This window comes from Psittacula echo, assembly GCF_963264785.1.
Source record: "Psittacula echo genome assembly, chromosome: Z".
NCBI lineage: Eukaryota > Metazoa > Chordata > Aves > Psittaciformes > Psittacidae > Psittacula > Psittacula echo.
In genome coordinates, this window is record NC_137742.1 from 38,938,501 (window position 1) to 38,959,170 (window position 20,670).

A 20,670-nucleotide genomic window follows, 5' to 3' on the forward strand; every position below is an offset into this window, starting at 1 on the left:
AAAAAAAAAGGTAGAATTAATTGTGGTAACATGGCACCAAGACATTATTTCACATATTATTTCTTATGAATAACTGAAATGAAGGCAAGCCATGATTTAGTCCTACATTAACTTTTACGCATGTGGAAGAACACGCAGACCTATAAAAAGCACAGACCTGTGCTTTTCAAGTTGTCAGATGTAATCCACTATTTAAGTGAATTTTTAAAGTGAATTTGTATGTACATAACATGCTTTTTATAAATGATAAATACAAAATGGTATGTACCTCAACACATACTATTCCCATTTGTTGTAAGAATAAATGTTTTCTTCAAGAAATTATATCTGATGCTCCCAGAAGTACTTTAGAAGTTTTCCATTCCAAGAATTGCAAGGCTGATTTTTCCAGTCCTGATTGCCTTTTCTTCTTTACAATGTAAATTTTAGAAAATTGGCAGTGGATATATTTTTTTTTTCAGTGATCATAGCTGATTGTTTGATACAACAAAAGAACTGAGTTTATTGATTACCAGTCCATGTTTTCCTGTGGTGTATAAGGCTGAATACATGGGAGGACTATGCCTGAGATGCCTACTGTTGGGCAACCACGAACTACAGGATTTTTTTGTTGCTGTTGTTACATTTTTGGGCTCAGTTCACTATTTATAAAGTTGAGATGATCATGTCATGTTCTTGCACAAAACCTGGTAAAAATGAATGGTTTCTGGTGCCCACTGAAAAGTAAGGAAGGAAATTGCTGGTTTCATTTTCAGGATTTGAACAGCGTGTGAATAATAAGGGATGTGCCAAACCTGGAACAATAAAGTTAGAACAAAATGTTGAATAGCTTCCTGCTAAGGGATTCTCATTCACTCTGTGAATTGAATGAAACTAAGCCCTTTGGGGAAGAATATGCAACTGAGCAATGAATTCCATTATTCATGGTGATGAATTATCTGATAACTTTTGAGTGTTCAACTGCATAACCTTAACAGTATTTCTGTCCAGCAGGATGTTTGTTGTTACGGATGTGGAAAAGGTTTGTCTACACACAATGTATGCGTATATTTGCCTTTATGATTTTTTTTACAATACCCTGTTATGTTTTGGTCCTTTGAAGAAAACTTATTTTTCACAATGTCTTCTTGCATTATTTTGTAGCATGTACATTTTTTTAAGTGATTTACTAATAGAATCATAGAATCGTTTAGGTTGGAAAACACCTTTGACCTTTTAAGATCGTTGAGTCCAACTGTAAACTTAACACTGCCAAGTCCACCATTAAGCCATGTCCCTGAGTGCCACATCTACTCATCTTTTAAATACATGCAGGAGTGGTGGTTCAAATAGTTTCTTGGGCAGCCAGTTCCAATGCTTGACAAACTTTCTGGGGAAAAAAAATTTCCTAATATCCAATCTAAATGTCCCTTTGAGTAACTTGAGGTCACTTCCTCTTGTCCTGTTACTTGTTACTTGGGAGAAGAGACTGAAACCCACCTTGCTGCAACCTCCTTTTGGGTTTTTTTTGTTGACTCATTTTCTCCAGGCTAAACAACCTTAATTCCCCTAGCCACTCTTCATTAAGACTTGTTCTCTAGGCCCTTCACCAGCTTCAGTGGTCTTCTTTGGTTGGGCTATCAGCAGCTATATGTCTTCGTTGCAGCACAGAGCCCAAAACTGAACACAGGATTGGAGGTGTGGTCTCACCAGTACATAGTACAAAGGAACTATAACTTCCCTGGCCCTGCTGGCTATCCTATTTCAGATACAGGCCATGATGCCATTGGCCTTCTTGGCTGCCTGGGCACAAGCTGGCTCATGTTCAGCTTTGTCAATCAGCAGCTCCAGGTCCTTTTCCTCCAAGCAGTTTTCCAGCCACTCTTCCCCAAGCCTGTAGTGTTGCATGAGGTTGTTGTGACCCAAGTGCAGGATCCGGCATTTGCCTTATTGAACCTCATACGACTGGCCTTGGTCCACTGGTCCAGCCTTTCCAGATCCCTTTGTAAAGCCTCCCTTCCCTCAAGCAGATCAAGGCTCCCACCCAGCATGGTGTCATCTGCAGCCTTACTAGGGTGCATTCAATTGCTTTGTCCAGATCGTTGATAAAGATACTGAACAGAACTGGCCTCAATAGTGAACCCTGGGGAATGCCATTTTTGAACATCTGCCAACTGGATTTAACTCCATTCACCACAACTCTTTGAGCAGGACCACCCAGCCAGTTTTTTGCACAGTGCAGAGTATGGCTGTCCAAGCCATGAGCAGCCGGTTTCTTCAGGAAAATGCTGTGGAAAATAGTGTTAAAGACTTTACCAGGTAAAGAGATCTTAAACTGAGAGTGGTACATTTTGGTGGCTGTATTTTAATTTGATGCCTTCTGTTCCTTGGTGAAGGCTCAGGGGAAACCTTACCACTCTCTACAAATACGTGAAGGTAGCTTGTACAGAGGTAGGTATCGGTCTCTTCTCCTAGATAGTAGGACAAGAGGAAATGGCCTCAAGCTGCACCAGGAGAGGTTCAGATTGGATATTAGGAAAAATTTCTTCACTGAAAGGGTGATCAAGCATTAGAACAGGCTGCCCTGGGAAGTGGTTGAGTTGCCATTCCTGAAGGTATTTAGAAGATGTGTAGATGTGGCACTTGTGTACTGAAAATAATAAATAATAGTTTCCTAGTCCCAACATCTTTAACACAGGAGGTTTTAGAGAACTACTGCATAGTTGTTGCCTTCCCAATTCTCCTGGCTTTTCCAAGGTGATTGTCTGTTCAGTGTTCAGTTTTTCCATATTTCTGACCCTTGTTTGTTCTTTTGTGTATTTTTTTAAGGTCTTAAGGAAATATTTTGGGATAGGCAAACCAGCACTGTACTCAGTATTCAAGACAAAGGGTTCTTCACAGAGATATTTAGTGAAATACTAATATTTTATAGATTATTCTGTATTCATCTAAGTATAGATCCTAATAGTCTATGTTACTTTTTTACTTGTTTTCCAATGTACATTCAACTTGTGTTTACACTTTTGGAAGATACTGTTGACATACACTGCTTATATGTATTATATACCAAATATATATACTATATATGCTATATATATGATAGTGTATATATATAATATATAGTATATATGGTATATATACTTATATATACTATATACTATATATACTTATGCTTTTGGAAGATACTGTCAGATACACTGACATTTTTTCTGAGTTATTTCAAGACTGACATGCAGATAGGGTTGTTTCCCAAATATATATTATTTCACGTTTACCAATCTTGAATATCACCTGCTTTTTTGGTTGGTTAGCCCATATTATGAGATTTTTCTGCACTTCAAAATCAGTTTTATTATGATGAGTATTTATGTATCATCAGCAAATATTGTCAAATCATTAGTCAATATGTGTGATTTTCCTGGTCTCTCACCACTATTAATAATCTCCTTCCCTATAATTTTATCCATTATTAAACAGTTGGGGGACCTTTGACTTGTGACAGCTTAATTTGCTTGGAAGTCTGTCAAGAAAACCATCATTGAAAGCTTTTGTGGGGATGCAAACTTACTGTATCAGTTGGACAGCCTTATCCTCGTTGTCCCTGCCAAAATTCTGGTAGAGTCCTGATTTCATTCTACAAAGTAATGGCCTTGCTTCGTCTTGCTATTATTGCTATTCTATATTATAGTTCTATTGTATTTGTCCAACATTCTAATTGTTTTGATATGCCATGCTTTAACAACTTGTACACTCCTTTCTCCTTTTTACAATTGGCATGTTTTCTGCCATCTTCCATTCTGCTGTTAGAAGGGTAGATTTCAGCTATACTTCAGTTCCCTAGGAACTCTTAGGTGAATACCACCTGGTTTTGACAATTTGCTACCACTTTACCTATGGCTTCCTTTATCTTTTCTACTACACTTCAATTTGACACGGTTCCTCGGATTTGTCTGACATAAAGAACAGCTTTCATGTAGGACCTTTCCTAACATATTCTGTAGTGAGTAGTGAGGCAATGAATTAATTTATAATTTCTGCAATACCCTTATCTCTGTGTGTGTTTCTTTTGTAAGTTGATCATCCTCTGGCCTTACAGATTCACTGCCAATCCCCATACTCCCAAGCTGCTGTGCTTCTGATAAGGTTGAAAAAGATATATGTACCTGTTCACATCTATTTCAGTGCAATAGTTCTGCACCATTTTGAGTGAAAAGTTATTGTCAAGTAATGAATATGTTCTCTCCTTCAAGTAACATGTAAAGAGCTCGTAATAAACAGGTTTTATATCACTTGCTGCTTCTCCAAGCAAAAATTAGAATGTTACATATTCCTGAAAGTTTTTCTTTTCACTAAACAGGAGAAAAGGTCTTGATAACAGTATTTTCTTCATGCATTGTAAAGAAGAGGAAAAAAAAAAAAAAAAAAAATAGAAGGATAAGCACAGTTTTAAAATTTGCTTTTGGCTTAGTTGCTTTCTTAAAAAGAGGAGTACTCATCTGACTGAGAGGATCTGCCAGACCTGCAATGGTCGAGGTCTGGGATTTGTGTGTGGTTATTTTGGTTTTGTGTTTAGATTTTGAGTTAAATATTTAAGCACCAATTTTTTAGGTGGTGTTCATGCAGCACTGGTATTTTTCTAAGTGTTTTAAGGAAACATACATTTATGTACAGTCTGTGGGCATTTCTTTTAGAACTCTGGTCTTAAACGTTCAGAAGGTAAAGATTGTAAGCAACTGTAGCCATGTTTCTGTGTAAATATCAGCTCAGTCTCAAATGGACTTTAAAACAAATAATGTCACCCTAGTAGTTACCAGATGGCTATTTAAACCTCTTTAGACACATTGCCAGTGCAAAGAATGACTGCTGGAGGAAATTTAATACAAGAGTGGTCACTTTGAAATACTTCTGGAAGAAACACTGATAATTCAGGAACAGTGCACAAGTTTTCACATGTGACAATTCTGTAACATTTATTGTTCATTTTTTAACATTATTTCCACCAAATATAAATATATATGTGGAATGGACTTCCTTCAGGTGCCAGGTTAGCACTAGCACCTGCTCCGTACCTGCCCCATTTGTATGCCAGCATCCTCATTCTGCTCATGTGTTCTGTAAAAATTCCTTCTGTGGGTTTATATGAACCTCCTATGTCCAATTCCTTTGCTATTTTGCATGTAGAAATCCTGCTGAGCTCTGTGGAAGTGCCATGCTTTCACTGTTTGGACACTGTTGTAGGTAGAACTCTGCTTTGTGGTGTCTTTGAGAGAGTTTATCCTAATGCAGATTCTCTCTCAGATTTGAAAAGAAGTCTGCTTTGAAGAACTTCAAGTTCTACAGAGGGATCTTGAAATACAGCACCTTGAAATGGCTTTTGTCATATATCAAAAAAGAAAAGCTTCCCTCCGCCTCCTGCATTATCATACATTAGCTTCTGAAGTGAATTAAAGAGTAGGGAATGTGTTATCAGAGTCTGGTTGTAAAGTTAGATTTGTAGAAGTCTCTACAGACGCTGGGTTTATGGAGACTCAGTTTTACTCCCACTCTCTGTTGAATTTTTTACATAGATGATTCCTCCGACATGTTTTTCTTTTGTACTGTGCACTTTAAATGTATGTAAAGACAAATCAGGCTGTTCAGAACTGTTTTATTCATTTCCAAAAGAAGATAATAATTTTCTAAGCTTCTCCTTCATCTCCATCCTTGTGAGGTTGGTGCCTTGGAACAGGCAATGCTGGATGCTTTAGTGATGGACCGTGTGGATTTTGTGAAGTTGTTAATAGAGCATGGAGTGAACTTGCACCGTTTTCTTACCATATCTCGTTTGGAGGAACTCTACAATACAGTAAGTATTTGAAAACCATGTACAACTTTAGGTAGGAATGCCTAGGAAGAATGCTATTTTGTTTAAGAGACTTGATAATTAAGCCACTTTTTTTTTTTTTTTTTTTTTTTTTTTTTGGAAAAAGGGGGTTTTGAACATTTGTTATTACAATGTTGGATTTTTGGATTGGTGTCACAGTTTCTTATTTTAAATTCTTTGACATGAACCAGACTGAGTACTCACCTGAGGCTCATGAGAAATATGATTTTAATCTGGTGTGTGATACATGCTTATCTTGCTGAAAATGATTTGTTGTTTGAGCAAAGTGATACCAACTTCTCTGTAGAATATGTTAAGATTTAAGATAGTAGAGGTGTTGCAGATTAGGGTTGGAAAGTTTTTGAAGAGGTTTGTGGGAAGATTTTGAATCACAGGAACTTACTCTGAAGATCTTTTAGCTGCTTTATTTTACTGTATTGATTTTCTAATGTACAGTGATGTTTGTTTACTGTCTTTTCACATCACAGAAGCAAGGACCATCAAACCTACTTTTGCATCACCTAGTTCGAGATGTGAAACAGGTAATAGACACAGGAAATTCTGGGGACAAAAATGATAGCTTAGAACATCAGTGTCCATGGGCACGTTACTCCTAAGTAATACAGGGGAATTTTAGAAGTAGAAGTGATGAGTTCGTTACTACACTCATATATCTACTAAATGGTTTTACTTTCATCCCACTGATCCCCCTAAGCACTTAACTAGCATACTACTACTGAATGCTCCAAAGGGTCCTTCCTATATCTTAATTTGAAAGCCAGGCAGTTTGTGTAGATCAGATTCTTTTTCTAAAGTTACTAACGTGACATTATGAATTGATTGTACAAAACATATAGTGAATTAATGTGGTAATTATGCTCATACCTTTAAGGTTTTCTTTTTTTCCTCAAAGCTAAAATTGTATTTCCTTGTTGAGCAGTAACAAAAAGATACTGTGACAAAATAGTATTTTATTGTGCTGCATTGCCTAGGAGAACAGAAGGTGGCAGTGGATGACTATGGCATGGAGCACTGCCTCCATTAGTAATTTAGTAGCAGCTTTGTTATTTAGCTACACAGTTACTTTATTTTGTGTTTCTGTTATCTATTTCACCTGCAGTGCTGATTAGGAAGGGACGAGCTGTTCTTTTTGCATCCAGTCTCCACTGCAGGAGATGTCTAAATCCAAAACTAGATTAATGGGCTAATTCTTTCCTGGGTATGAATGTTAAGATAAAACACAGTTATAAATCTGACTGTTGGCAGACTGTGGTTTCAAGTAGTGGGATTTCTAGTACTGCTTTTCTTGTTGTGGGTGACTTTCATGTCATTCTCATTGGTGGCTTGGTAGATAGGTGTAGGGTATTCTGGTCTCCATAGTAAGCTATTTTCTGTATTTTCTTGTACCGATGAGCATACCTGAGGTCTTATGTGATAGATCTGGAAGATGTCAGTATTGAAAATTCATTGAACTTTTCCAGGATGAGAAATATGTCTTTCCCACTGATACTGAAGTGATTTGCTCCTTGATATGACCGCTCTCCTAAACCCCATGGCCTGGTTACATCTCAGGACACTATAGGAAAACTCGGGTTGTGATCTAAAAAGGGAAGCTTTTGCAACTTGAATTTGAATGGTGGAATTTACATAGAAAATGGGTGCACAATTTCAAAACTTACTTTGCTGTTGGGTAAGCTAAACTCACTTGGGACCTGCAAACAGGCTGAAAAGCCTTTTTCACCTGAGCTACTGGAAGTATGAGTAAGTGTTCAGTGGATGGGTTGTGCAGTTGCAGTCTTATTAAATATGGTAACACGCTAGCCAGGACAGTCAGCAGAGTGATGTAATCATGGATTTCAGAATATTAGTGTCACCAGCTTTGCTACTGCTACGTTTGAATGGAAATACATGGTGGTTTGCCCTGATAGCATAAAAAATTGCTTCTTAGTGAAGAGAAGTATCTACAAGTATAGGTAGTCAGAAATACTTCCCTAATTCTCAATGACAGAGCTGACAAGCTCTGTCCTCTGAGACGTGCTTTTGTCCCAGTGTGCTCAGCCTGTTGGTGCCTTCTGTTCCCAGGGCTGGGTGGCCTTAGCTGGCTGTACTGAGGCTTGCTACTAGTCTACTGAAAAAAACTTCAGTTTAATGAAGAAAATGACTTTTCACAGTCTCAAAGACATACACTGTTAGGAATACATATAGCCTCTGATCACATCTATGTACAGGCCCATTTTTCACTTCCGAGAGTTGCGGTTTAAGGTTTTACCAATGATCATTAAAATCTGCATGGAAGATAATCTGTTTTTCAGAGAATTTGTTACAAACCTTGTATCTTGGAAGAAGAGTGGAAGTAAACTGAGAAATGGTGCTTTAAACAGAAGCAAGAGACTCAGAAGATATACACATGGCAGCTGCTGTCCTTGTTGTCATGACAGTCTTGAGCCTCTACAAGAGATTGCCAGTCTCTGGAAATTACTCTACAACATCAAATACATGCTTCAGCCACTTCTTCATTTTTAATTATGGAACTAGTTTAATGAGCAAATCGTACCATGGTAGTTTTCTCTTGTTATAAGAAGATTTTTATCAGTCTCTCTGGCAGTTGGTAATTAACCTGAAGAACAATTACCTGTTGAACGCAGCTGGTCTTGTGAACACTGCAGTATACATCCCTATGCTATGTGGGTGCAGTGGTCTATAGATGTCACACTTTTGAGGTTGAAAATGTGGACGTGCCTGTGTTCTCCCTCCTAGGGGAGTTTCATATGCCCAATGAATGTGTACACTTCCCTGACAGAGGCAGAAGCTCTCAGCTGCATCTTTTTCCAGACTCCCCTCATAGTAGCAGGGCTTTGACGTGGTTGAATGATGCACGTAATAGCATCATGAAATGTGTGTGACATTTGGTGTTTCAGAATACTCTTTCTTTGGATTACAAGATATCGCTGATTGATATTGGGCTGGTGATAGAATACCTCCTTGGTGGAGCTTACCGGAGCAGCTACACAAGGAAGCATTTCCGAATTCTCTACAATGACCTCTGCAGAAAACACAAGGTAAATTCTGTGAAATGGCTACCAGTGTTCACCAAGAAAAGTCAAAATGTCATACCTGAAGCTAGCTCAGGTTGTCATTATGATTTGTGTCTTCAGATGATGCTTGTCTGTCTCATTAATCTCTTTGCCAGCTGTGGAGAGGTTGCAAATAAAACAGGCAATCGCTCCCCAAACTACTCCCTGCCCCCCAAGACCACCGTTGATTGTTAAATTAACTATTAGTTCAGTAAATTTACCTTTGTGACTGATAGCCAGGTTGTGTTCTTGGTCTGTCATCCGTCAATAAATATCAGCAAGGCTGAACCAACCACCGTTTTCCCTTTTACAAAGCAGTTGCATGTTTCTGGTCTTGTGGCTCGAATCATGTGACAGAAATAGTGAATTCAACAGAGATTGGGCTAGACTTAGAGCATGCCAGCATAGCATAGTGAAGAGCAACATGAAGAACCCTGACCCTACTTTTGAGCAAAGCTCTTAACCTTTTAGAGGCAGTTCAGTGCTTGTGCTGCATCTTCCTGTCTGGGCCAGTGAGTTTTGTTTGCCTGGCAGAGATTTTTCCATTATACACTGGTCATCACAGGGGAAGCCTCATGCCGGGAGTGCCAGGCTGCATCCATGATGCAGTGGCTTTGTGCAGGCAGAGGGATTGTGCTTTGACGTGCGTGCCATTCTGCACCTTCTAGATGCTTAAGTGTTTCACGTTATGGCATAGCATTGTCCCATGCCTGAGTATCAGTATCATCACCTCTACAAACAAACTGCCTCAGAACAACAGTGTGCAAACATACTAGCACTTTACTTTTCCCCATCGACTTTCCAAAACAAGTAACTTGAAAACAGCTTAAACTTCTCAATAAATTAGCTGAGTGACATTGCCAACATCACAGAGGGAGCTGATTTACTGCATAAGAATTCTCTTCAGTTGTCAAAGCAGAACTGGGCTTTGATTGAAGTACTTCCATATGTTGAAAAACAAACAACAAAACCCTCTTATCCACATGTACTGCTTTTATGACTAATAGAAGAACTTCAGGGGGATCAGAGAAAATGAGAAGAAATAACGAAAACTGTTCCTTGAAGTGAATAGAAACATAGAGACAGAGCTTTCTCTGTGTCACTGGCTTAATGCAATGCTTAAAAAGAGATATTTGAGAAGTTGTAAAGTTCTTCCCTGTATCCTCATGAAATAAGACCTTAACAGGGATGGGTTAAGGTCATATAACATGATCATATAACTAGGAACCGCAGGGAAGAGTGTTAGTGATTTAGCTCCTAAAATCCTTCCTTCTGAGTCAACAGTGAACAAAATGCCCAGGGATGGTAAACATACTGTTCTTCAGAGGAAATGTTCAGCAAAAAGTTCAGAGAACTTCTGTCTTTAGAGGACTTCTGGCACTTTTTATGGTAAGCACTTCGAAGACCTTCCAGGCTGGATGATTCCAATCTGATGCAAGCCCTGTTGTTGTAATTGGTAGATGCTATTGGGGAAACCAGTATTTTGAATTCAGAGATTCAGAAAAATGTGTCTTTTTAAAATTAGATATGAAACAGGGTATTTTTTCCTTGATGGTGTAATCTGCAGCGGTAATTACAGACATTGCTGACTCACTGGTCTTTGAATAACATCAGTTCCTACAGATACCATTGCAGTCAGAGATAAGTACAGGCAAACTTAATCTCTAATTTGCATTTCTTTCCTTGTGTTTTATGGTATACCTTCGGTTCTAGAGAGTGCTTTCCAGCTTTTCCCAGAGCCTGTCTCATTCTCTTCATCAGAGTAATCAGTCGGGTAGCAGAACGGGATCTGCTGAAAGTACTTTGCATTCTCAATTCTTCAGAACAGCACAGCCGTACAAATACAAGGTAGTATAATCGCTTATTCTAGACTTTGCTCATTATGTATTAGGTTGCTAATAATTTTATTGAGAGATTGTAGACATATTCTGGTCAGGCTGTTAGTTATCATAATTCTACTTAAATCCCAGTGGAAGCAATGTTTTACTGTCCACTGTTCATGAAGTATGCCTTGCAATTTTATTGTGGATATCAAGCTCAGATGCCCCTTGTGATTCTGTTTAGCTTCCATCCATTTGTTTCTAAGGGCTTTTGTTCACTGAAATGTAGTATTACCATATTTCTGAACATCAAGCATGTGTGAAAACTCTTCTTATTTGGAAACAACGGTAGGAATTCTCTGACTTTCCTGATGTTTTCTCATGGTTGCTTATTAAAGTGTTACAGTAAGCTTGTTGCACCAGAGAAGGTTTAGATTGGATATTATGAAAAAATTCTTCACAGAAAGTGTGATTGGGCTTCCCAGGGGAGTAGTGGAATCACTGTACCTGGAAGTGTTCAGAAACCGTGTAGATGAGGCCCTCAATGACATGGTTTAGTGGTGGTCTTGGCAAAGCTGGAGTGGTTGGGTGGACTTGATGGTCTTAAAGGTCTCTTCCAACCTAGCTGATTCTATGATTCTATATCTGGAAAATCATGACAGAATATTTTCTTTCAGAGAAATAATGATAAAAGAGCAAAGATGGCCGCATAAAAATATCTGAGAGACAAAACAAAGTAGAATGAGTTGAAATGGCTGCATTGGAATTAGTGTGAGCCAAGTGAACCCATTATAGCACTCACTCATATCAATAGGATTTTTTTTGCCTTTAATTAAGAAATACCCAGACATGAATACATAGCAAGTTTACATTGCAAATATGGAAGACAGTAAAAATCATCTTTAAGTATGACAAGTTATAGAATCATAGAATGGTTGGGGTTGGGAAGGACTTTAAGATCATCTAGTTCGAACCCCCATCCCATGGGCAGGGATGCCTCACTCTGGACCATGTCACCCAAGGCTCTGTCCAGCCTGACCTTGAACACCACCAACGATGGAGCATTCGCAGCTTCCCTGGGCAACATATTCCAGTGCCTCACCACCCTCATAGTAAAGAGCTTCTTCCTTATATCCAATCTAAACTTCCCCTGTTTAAGTTTTAACCCATTACCCCTTGTCCTGTCACTGCAGTGCCTGGTGAAGAGTCCTTCTCCAACATCCTTGTAGGCCTCATTCGGCTATGGCTGAAGGTCTGCTATGAGATCACTACACAGCCTTCATGGTTCATTGTGTATATTTTGATCTACTGATTGCTTTTTCTTCTATCATGACAAAAGTACGAGAAAAGAGTGAAGTGAATTTCGGTATCATGGGGTTTGGAGACTTCCCAGCGCTGTGGAAGCGAAGGCTATATATGACATGGGTACAGAGCAAGGAGTGTTTTCTCTCCACTAATGTTACCAGCTTCTTAGCATTGGTAATCTGAATGTGATCATAGCTGTGGTTTATGACTTAAACATATATAATGCTCCTTTCAGAGTTGCATGTATTTTTACTTTCATGAATCTGAAGTTCAGCCATTCACTGAGATTCTCTTTTTTTGAAAAACAAATCTATAGGAAAGAACCACTGCTTTCCATAAGTGTAAGAAGAAATCAAAAGAGGGCATAAGTTTTGCAGAGAACTATGAGTCATCTGGCTTTATATACCCCTATAATGACCTCCTGGTTTGGGCAGTATTAATGAAAAGGCAGAAGATGGCAATGTTCTTCTGGCAGCATGGAGAAGAAGCCATGGTCAAAGCTGTTGTGGCTTGTAAACTCTACAGGGCGATGGCACATGAAGCTAAACAGAGCAACATGGTGGATGACACTTCAGAAGAACTTAAGAAGTATTCAAAGTATGACTTCTCCCTTTGCTTCAGTTAATTATCTGCAGTGCTTATAATGGTTAGATATTTTTGTAATCCACTAGGAGTTTGTAAGGTTAGTGGTACCATGGACTATCGGGTGTGAAAGAAATACTTTCAGATGCATGCTAGTCATATATAATGTATCAGTCTGGTCAAGAGTTAAAGGAAAGCTATTAGCATGTTACATAGTTGTTTATTTGAAAACTAAAATATGTGAGTAATGCATACTTTACTGTGTGGTAAATGGTCAGGTCGAAGACTGAGATTTCCCTTATAGCTTCACTTCCAGTTCAACTTGCTAAAAAGTCAGATGACACATATGTGTTGGACTTTTCAAACCTGTACCATGTGGTAATAAGCAAACTAAAATTAGTGCTTAAATCCTGCTCAGTGTAAGACCTAAAGAAAAACATAAGCTGAAATAACTGAGTGCATAAAACATGAAGTAGACCAAGAATTTTCTTAAAGTTTTTAGTTTCACTTCATGTTTTCTGGTAGTTTTTCTTCTTAATGACGTATTTTTTTTGCTCTGTAGCCATCATGCCTCAGAGTACAATAAGATGTGCTGTCTTGCTTTGTATGTAGCTGCAATGCTTAATTTAAAGGAAAGCGTATCTTTCTTGAGGAGTCTTCCCTACAGAGATGTTTGAAGAGTTAGTGTCAACTGCATGCAATGTTTTCCCACAGTGATGATGAATCTGATGTTGGATGAAACACACAGAACTTCGTAGGGTCTGTTTTGATCACTGAATGGGATCATGAACAAAATAAATAAAACCCCATAAAAGAGGATGACCCTAAATCTTGTGAATAAGACTAAATATTTAGGTTTACTCCTGAAATTACTTTTCACTAGATATATTGATAAAACAATGGGAAAAATGGGAGAAGGCATACTTATTGAGATTGTTAGCTGAATACTAATTAATGGACTTCTCAAACCAACCTCTTTGCAGCAGTGATCCTGAGTTTCAATGGATCCCTTTGTATGAACTGTTAATTCTTTTCTTCTCTAGGGAATTTGGGCAACTTGCCTTAGATGTGCTGGAGAAAGCATTCAAACAAAATGAGCAGATGGCCATGAAGTTGCTGACCTATGAACTAAAAAACTGGAGCAACTCAACTTGCTTAAAACTAGCAGTGTCTGTGGGACTGAGGCCTTTCGTGTCCCATACTTGCACACAGATGCTGCTGACTGATATGTGGATGGGACGCCTGAAGATGCGGAAGAACTCCTGGTTTAAGGTAGTGTCAATCTAGCTGTTCAGATGCTTCATACATGTCCTGTGGTTATGAACGTATCTAATGCAGCTTCAGAGAGGTGTGGTTAAGCATGGTTTGGAATGTGCAGAGAAAAGAAAAAAAAGAGAAAAGAAAGGCAGGGAGAGAAAACAAAAATACTTGCTTCTGGTTTACTTCTTTGCAAAAGTAACTGCGGGATGGCATTAGGAGAATGTATTTTGTGAGGGTATTAATGTATTTTGTGAGGGTATTTTTGCTGTTCCCATTCTCTCAGCCCCCTTCAGTCACTTCCCACCTGCTCTCACTGCCTTACTTTGCTGGCTCTCTGGCAAAGCTGCTGATGGGAGGAATGCTCTCTGGACATAGGGACCAGTATCTAAAGTATCCCCAGATACAATGGCATTCTTCAAAGCCACAAAAAAGTCAAGAGCAGCACATTATTTTGGAGGCCATAGGGGTGTGATACAGAGATTCCTTAGATCAGTGGCTCCTTCCCAGGCTAGAATTTTACTGGGTTTGTGCTGACTATGGTATCAGGTCTGTGGTATCACTGCTGAATTATTTTCCTGAAACTCGTGTATTTCTTTTAGGTCATTATGAGTATTCTCCTGCCTCCCACCATCTTGATGCTGGAGTTTAAAAGTAAGGCAGAAATGTCTCATGTGCCTCAGTCTCAAGACTTCCACCAGTTCACATGGCATCATGGGGATCAGAGCCCAATCAGCTCTAAAGATGCCTCATCTCTGGTTAGTCTGCATTTTTGTGTCAGGAGCTGTCTGTTTACCATCTTATAATCTTGAGAAGTGAGGAGAAGGTGACCAGCTGGAAGGGTTAGGAACCAGTTCTCAAGAACTGTTTAATCCCTAGCTGAGGAGACTGAAGTGACCTTGAACAAGTCACTTACCTCCTGGGTCTCACTTCTGTACTGATCACAATACGAAAATCCTTCCCAGCCTTAAAGAAGTATAATGAGATTATAATTATCTGTCATTTACATACATTTACACTGTATTTTAGAGCACACTCTGTTCAAGCTGCAGATAAATACCTATGTAATCTTATGTATCAAATAATCAAAGAATGGTTCCATATCATACACAAAAATATCACATCCATAAAATTCAATTCATATTGCCCAGTCAAGCTGTCCAAAGCAGGGAAACAGCAGAAGTGGCGCAGTTCAGGTCATGAACTCTCAATGCAGAATTTCCTGTCCTTTCTTTTTCTCATTCTCCACAAAACATTCCTTGAACAGAAAATTTCCAAAAGTTTTCAGCCTGAGGTAGACAGCAGGCATGAAGAATTGATATCCAAAAGGGTAAACGTTGGTGAGGTGCTTACCAGTGAAAGCAGGATTGTCAAATGGTGAGAGGTGTCAGGCTATCTCTTTGCTCTGCTCTGCTTACCTTACAGCAGATCAGCATGGGACCTTCTCTGTTAACTTTCAATTTGTGTAAAATAAAAAGCCGATTGTTGTTGGGGGCTTTCAGCGCAGCATGGTAGGCCTGCCAGTGCCATACTTGTGCTTTTTTGATCTGATGCAGAAAAATGCTGGAAGCCATTATCTCCTCGTGTGCCTTTCTAATATAGTTCAGAAATGCTTTTTATGAGGTTAAGTAAAAGCTGTGATACAGAGGACAAACCAGTTGTAATTTGCAGCACCCCTGTGGTTTGATAGAAGGCAACACAGCAATGTGTGTAAGCATTTTTCTGACCTGCCACAGATAGGGCTGCTTCCTTCCTGGGCTAGCAAGAAGCTTAACTTATGTTTTTGTCTATTACAGATCATTGTTTAAGATGAAAGGCCAAGCTGTGGCTTTTTCTTAAATACTCTTATATGAAATATAATAGAAAAATTAACAGACATTTTCAACAGTGTTCATGTGCCATATAGAGCATCGTTCACACACAGTCATGAGTTCCAGTGATCTTCTGCAACTGGAAATTGCACTCTTTCATGGGACAGTTCTCTCCTTCACGTTGGAGGATCTGATGTAAACAGATTAGGATGATTCTGTTTATCAAATTCTCCAGTTTAGTAGTTTTCTGAGTCTAATGTGATGAAAAAACCCCACTTTTCCCCTGATAAACCAAGGAAATGTTATGTAGTAACATATAAATAATGTTATGGGTAACTATGTCACGTAAAAAATGGTGTACTACAGATATCTAGTAGCAGTAAGTTTTAGCATTGAATAGTTAAGGAATTTGGCGAGCATGAAAACAAAACTGAACAAGGCAGTTTGGTTCCCTCAGCCTTGCCCTGCTATTAGCTTTTTATAGTTTCCCCAGGCCTCTCTCCTTTGTCTCTGAAAATTCCTTTTAGCATCTTACAGTTTTATCAGTTGCCCACTTCTGTGTGTCTTTGGCGCTTCTTTGGCTTCAGGAACAATCAGATATTTGTACTTTCACACTGGTACTCAGACAAGTGTCAAATTCTGAATAAGAATCAAGTGTATTTGCCTTTTTTTTTTTAAATGTTATTTTACTGAAGGTATTAAAGAAGTTAACTGTATTTTTGTAGGCAGATCTTTGTAAGAGAGTACTTATTTCATCCTCATCTTCTAATCAAGTGTACACTATGTCAAAAATAGCAATTAGATTCTGTATTTAGAATTTCACTACCTTGACATTTTCTGTGCAACTGTATACATGAGCGGAAATGTGGTGCTCATTCCCTTATTTCAAAATGTCGCACAGTTGTCAGTGGAGTTCTAGCTAGCGCAGTTATGTCATATTGGGAGCTGTTATTTATCTGTATTTCACAGTTGGGGAAAGTGAGACATAGGGTGGTTGACTTTGCTTAAAGACTGAAAGAAATGTGTGTCAGAAGCGTGAGTTGATTCAGGTCTGCTGACACCCAGTCTGCTGCCTGTAGTCATAAAGCAAACTCTAAATGAGTATTTATAGTGGAAAAGTGTGCATGTTGATTATTGCAGATGAAATGGTTGTAACCAGACAAAATCAAGTTACAGTAATGGTTTGTATATTCAGAACAAAGCTTAAGCATCTGTGTCTGTCTTCTCTTTAACATGACACAACCTGTGCAATTGTAGACCATGATTTCTTACTTTTAAAATATTGTTTCCTTTTAAAGAAGGATTATGATGTGGAGAAGGTTGCTCAGAAGTCTGATGAAAGCCAAGTAGACGATGGACAAGGAAACCTGCCTGGCACTAGGAAAATCTATGAGTTCTACAATGCACCAATTGTCAAGTTCTGGTTTCACACGGTTGGTCATCATGCTGAAACTTGAAATGCCAAAACCCACCTTTGATCTTTCAAATACCACTTAATGTGACTTTTACTTTGCCTAGCATGGATTTTCAGCCACTTAGTGGTGGGAGTGGATGGGAAGACACTTGAATATTTCTCTCACAATTGGGTGAAAAGTTTTTCTGCCAAAATCATGCAGCTGCATTAAAACCACAACCAAAAATAGCAAAAAATTAAAAAAAAAAGGAGAAAAGAATTAAATTTAAACAGAACACAGCTCTTTACAGTGGTTAGTTGCACATGTAGAGATAGATTTTAAGCTGGCCTTAAATACCTGAAGTATCTCACGGATACTCATTTCCCTTTCATTAGGAGCTGTTTCTGAAGGAGTGAATATTAATCTATAGGAGACCATTTGCTGTTGAGAAATATGCATTTATTAGATCAAATTTAGTAATTAACCCTGTGTCAGTAGATTTTAGGATGGTTAAGATTAGGCTGCCTGTTGGGTCAACCACTATGTACATAAACTGTTACTTCTTTAACAGGGTGTGGCTAATGGCTTTATAACCTGTTAATCTATTATCTCAAATACATTTATAGCATGTTCTGGTACCTTTTAAATACATGCTGATATTGTTCTTCCTGTATTTTGGAAGGCACTGATTAATCAGCAGAATTCAAGTAGATTGAATACTTGCTCGTCTAGAACGTTAAGGTAAAAGCATAACACTGCGTTTACATTCAAGTGGCGTGTGCAGATAAAAGAGTGTGTCTCATATATGCATTTGGAGCCTAGGTGAACATATGCTGCAATAGCCCAATTTTTTCTCCCATTTTTCAGCATGAAAGCACCAATTTCTAAGTGATGTTTAAAGATATTCCCATAAAAATACTTTGGAGAACTGGAGGAAAGATTTTGGGTTCAAAAATGTGACAATGACCCACTAGTTTGAATACATATACTCAGGCTTATTACCTTTTAGTACATTTGTAGAGATTTGTTGGAGATTTTTGTGCATATGGGTTGTATATGGTGTGTTTTGTAGATGGCGTACATGGTTTTTCTCATGCTCTTCACTTACACTGTATTGGTGAAGATGGAACCAAGACCAAGTGTGCAAGAGTGGCTTGTTATCATTTATATTTTCAGCACTGCTGTTGAAAAAGTTAGGGAGGTAAGCTTTTTCATTCACACTTCTCACCTATAGAGAATATATTGTAAACCAGAGAATGAAAATAAACTGAAGGATGCCAAATCCTCCATTCTTTTTGTAGAAAATTTAGCAGAGGAAAGAATTATATGGGACATTCATGTCTGAGAAGTCTTCTACTTGAAGACCAGTACTTAGGCTTTGAAAAGGCATCTTAAAATCTGTCCTTAAATCTCTGTTGTTCACTGAAAAGCCAGTGGAAAGCTGCAGGTTGCTTGAAAGTGATAATGCTGAACTGAGATTTGGAGCCCCTAGGCACTTGTTTCATTTATTCTTTTCAAGTGGACCATTAGATTTGTTATAACAAACATGGAATTTGTCTCTAGATATTTGAGTACTGACACTGTTGCCAGTTAATAGGTGTTACGTGTTGAATAATCTATGTCTTTCCATCAAGTCTAACTGACTCTCTAAAAATGAAACTGGAAAAAAAACCCCCACCATCGACTTTTAATGCTGGGCTCATTGAGCGTGGAAAAATGACATTCCAAACAAAATTAACTGCAGTTAATTGCAGTTGATTAAGTCTGAGCTTCTGAACACAATCTGCACTCCAAACCTGAGGTTGGAGACGAATGCAGCTGTGTATTTCTCAAATTATAGTATCTTATTGAACATATCTTCACTGAATCAGCACATACTAAACCACAGTAGTGTGAATTATCTTCTTTATGACATTTGAAGTGCTATACTTCTAGAGGAATAAAATACAGAAAAGCAGTCAGTTCTGAATGAAGGATGCTGTTACAACAGATCATTGAGAAGACTGTGACAGTATGAGAGAAGTGAATAATTTCAAGGGACAGCAGAAATGCTGGGAATATAATGAAGTTTGGATAAACATTCAAATTCTGTGTCTGCAAGACATAAAATTTAAAAACCACGAGGATTGTCTAATTGAATTAAAAATTAATGTGAAATAGCAAGCACTGTAGAAATCGCTGTCGTGCTGTTGCATCATGTTGATGGTGGAGCAGTGGAAACATCAGCTGTTCTATACATTAACATTTATTGGAGACTTAGTAATTCATGTCTTCTACTTGATTTTCTTTGTACATGTGCTAGTTCTGGTCTGCTGGCAAAGACTTTATAGAACACTGTGTCTTACACGTGCAGCTAAGTAACTGCTGAGGGCCTTGTTATATGTAACTGCAAACCTCTATTTCTCTAGATAGTATCAACTAATTGTTAAAGCCTTAGGCCCTGATCCTGCAACTAGTTCCTCGTGTTAGTCCAGCTGAATTGAGTAGGTTCACTTATTTACGTTAATGTCTTCATACACGTAAATTCTTTCAGGATCAGGGCGTAACATTTCAAAATCTCACCTTCGCTTGGAACTTATCAGTATGATCTTACATAGCACTGCGTAATTGGCTTCTCTTGCGTAATGTGCAGAGGTTTTATTTATGGTCTCTCAAAGATTCCACTTCACACATTTGAGCAGTGAAGCTTAAAATCCCTTTGGGGCACCTCACAGTTCAAGGGGTGAGCATTTCATTCTTTACCTTGCTAGTTGCCAGCACTCCTTTTTTTAGCATGTCCTTGGTCGAATACAAGGATCTTTCTTTATATTTTCAGTCTGAAATAAAAGCATTAGTTATTTTTCCATCAGCAAGGTTAGGCTGGTACTTTCCATGACTTAGGGGCTTTCAAAAGGGCTGCTGCAGGTCATGAGCATTCCTCTAGAGAATGCTTGTTAATTTATAATGGTACATATGCATAACAAGTCTATACTGGCTGCTTTTTTATGCTGAGGAGCATGCTGTTTACTGAATAGGTTCAGGCTCAGAATCGTTCCTTATGTGTGGCATACTTGAGCAATTACAAACTTCAGTTGTCAGTGAATGGCAATATGCAGTACAGAGGACTGCAAAAATTTAAAAAAAAGGAAAAAATTACACATTCTCAAATATCATAAAACTGTTCAGACAAAAAAGGTTTAAAGAATGTGTCTGTGATTTTAATGGAGTTTTGCTTTGTTCCTCCCTTCCTCCTCATTCTACTCAGGTTTTTATCTCAGAACCTGGTAAATTCCTCCAAAAAGTGAAGGTGTGGATTTATGAATACTGGAATTTTACTGATTCTATAGCTATCATCGTATTTATGATTGGTTTTGGCTTGCGCTGGTCCAAACCACCTGTTCAAACTGCAGGGAGGCTACTTTACTGCTTGGATATAATATTTTGGTATGCTCGACTCCTTGATCTTTTTGCTGTGAATCAGCATGCTGGCCCATACCTGACAATGATTGGGAAAATGGTAAGTATCATGCCTTGGAGAAATAGTTCTGTTGTTAAGGCATCTATACAGTAATGTGTAAAGGTCAGAAGCAGCAGAAAAGAATGATG

General features: G+C 38.4%; 1 protein-coding gene across 1 annotated transcript in view; it reads left to right on the forward strand.

Annotated features, from left to right (window-relative positions):
• Positions 1–20,670, forward strand: part of TRPM6 (transient receptor potential cation channel subfamily M member 6) — a gene marked incomplete at both ends in the record, with an annotated part of 93,242 nt that overhangs the window by 36,123 nt on the left and 36,449 nt on the right. Inside the window, 10 exon segments of the mRNA XM_080636558.1 lie at positions 5,690–5,824; positions 6,331–6,384; positions 8,761–8,901; positions 10,630–10,764; positions 12,358–12,638; positions 13,667–13,895; positions 14,483–14,638; positions 16,990–17,124; positions 18,158–18,286; positions 20,330–20,581. Coding sequence (XP_080492684.1) covers positions 5,690–5,824; positions 6,331–6,384; positions 8,761–8,901; positions 10,630–10,764; positions 12,358–12,638; positions 13,667–13,895; positions 14,483–14,638; positions 16,990–17,124; positions 18,158–18,286; positions 20,330–20,581 — 1,647 coding nt within the window.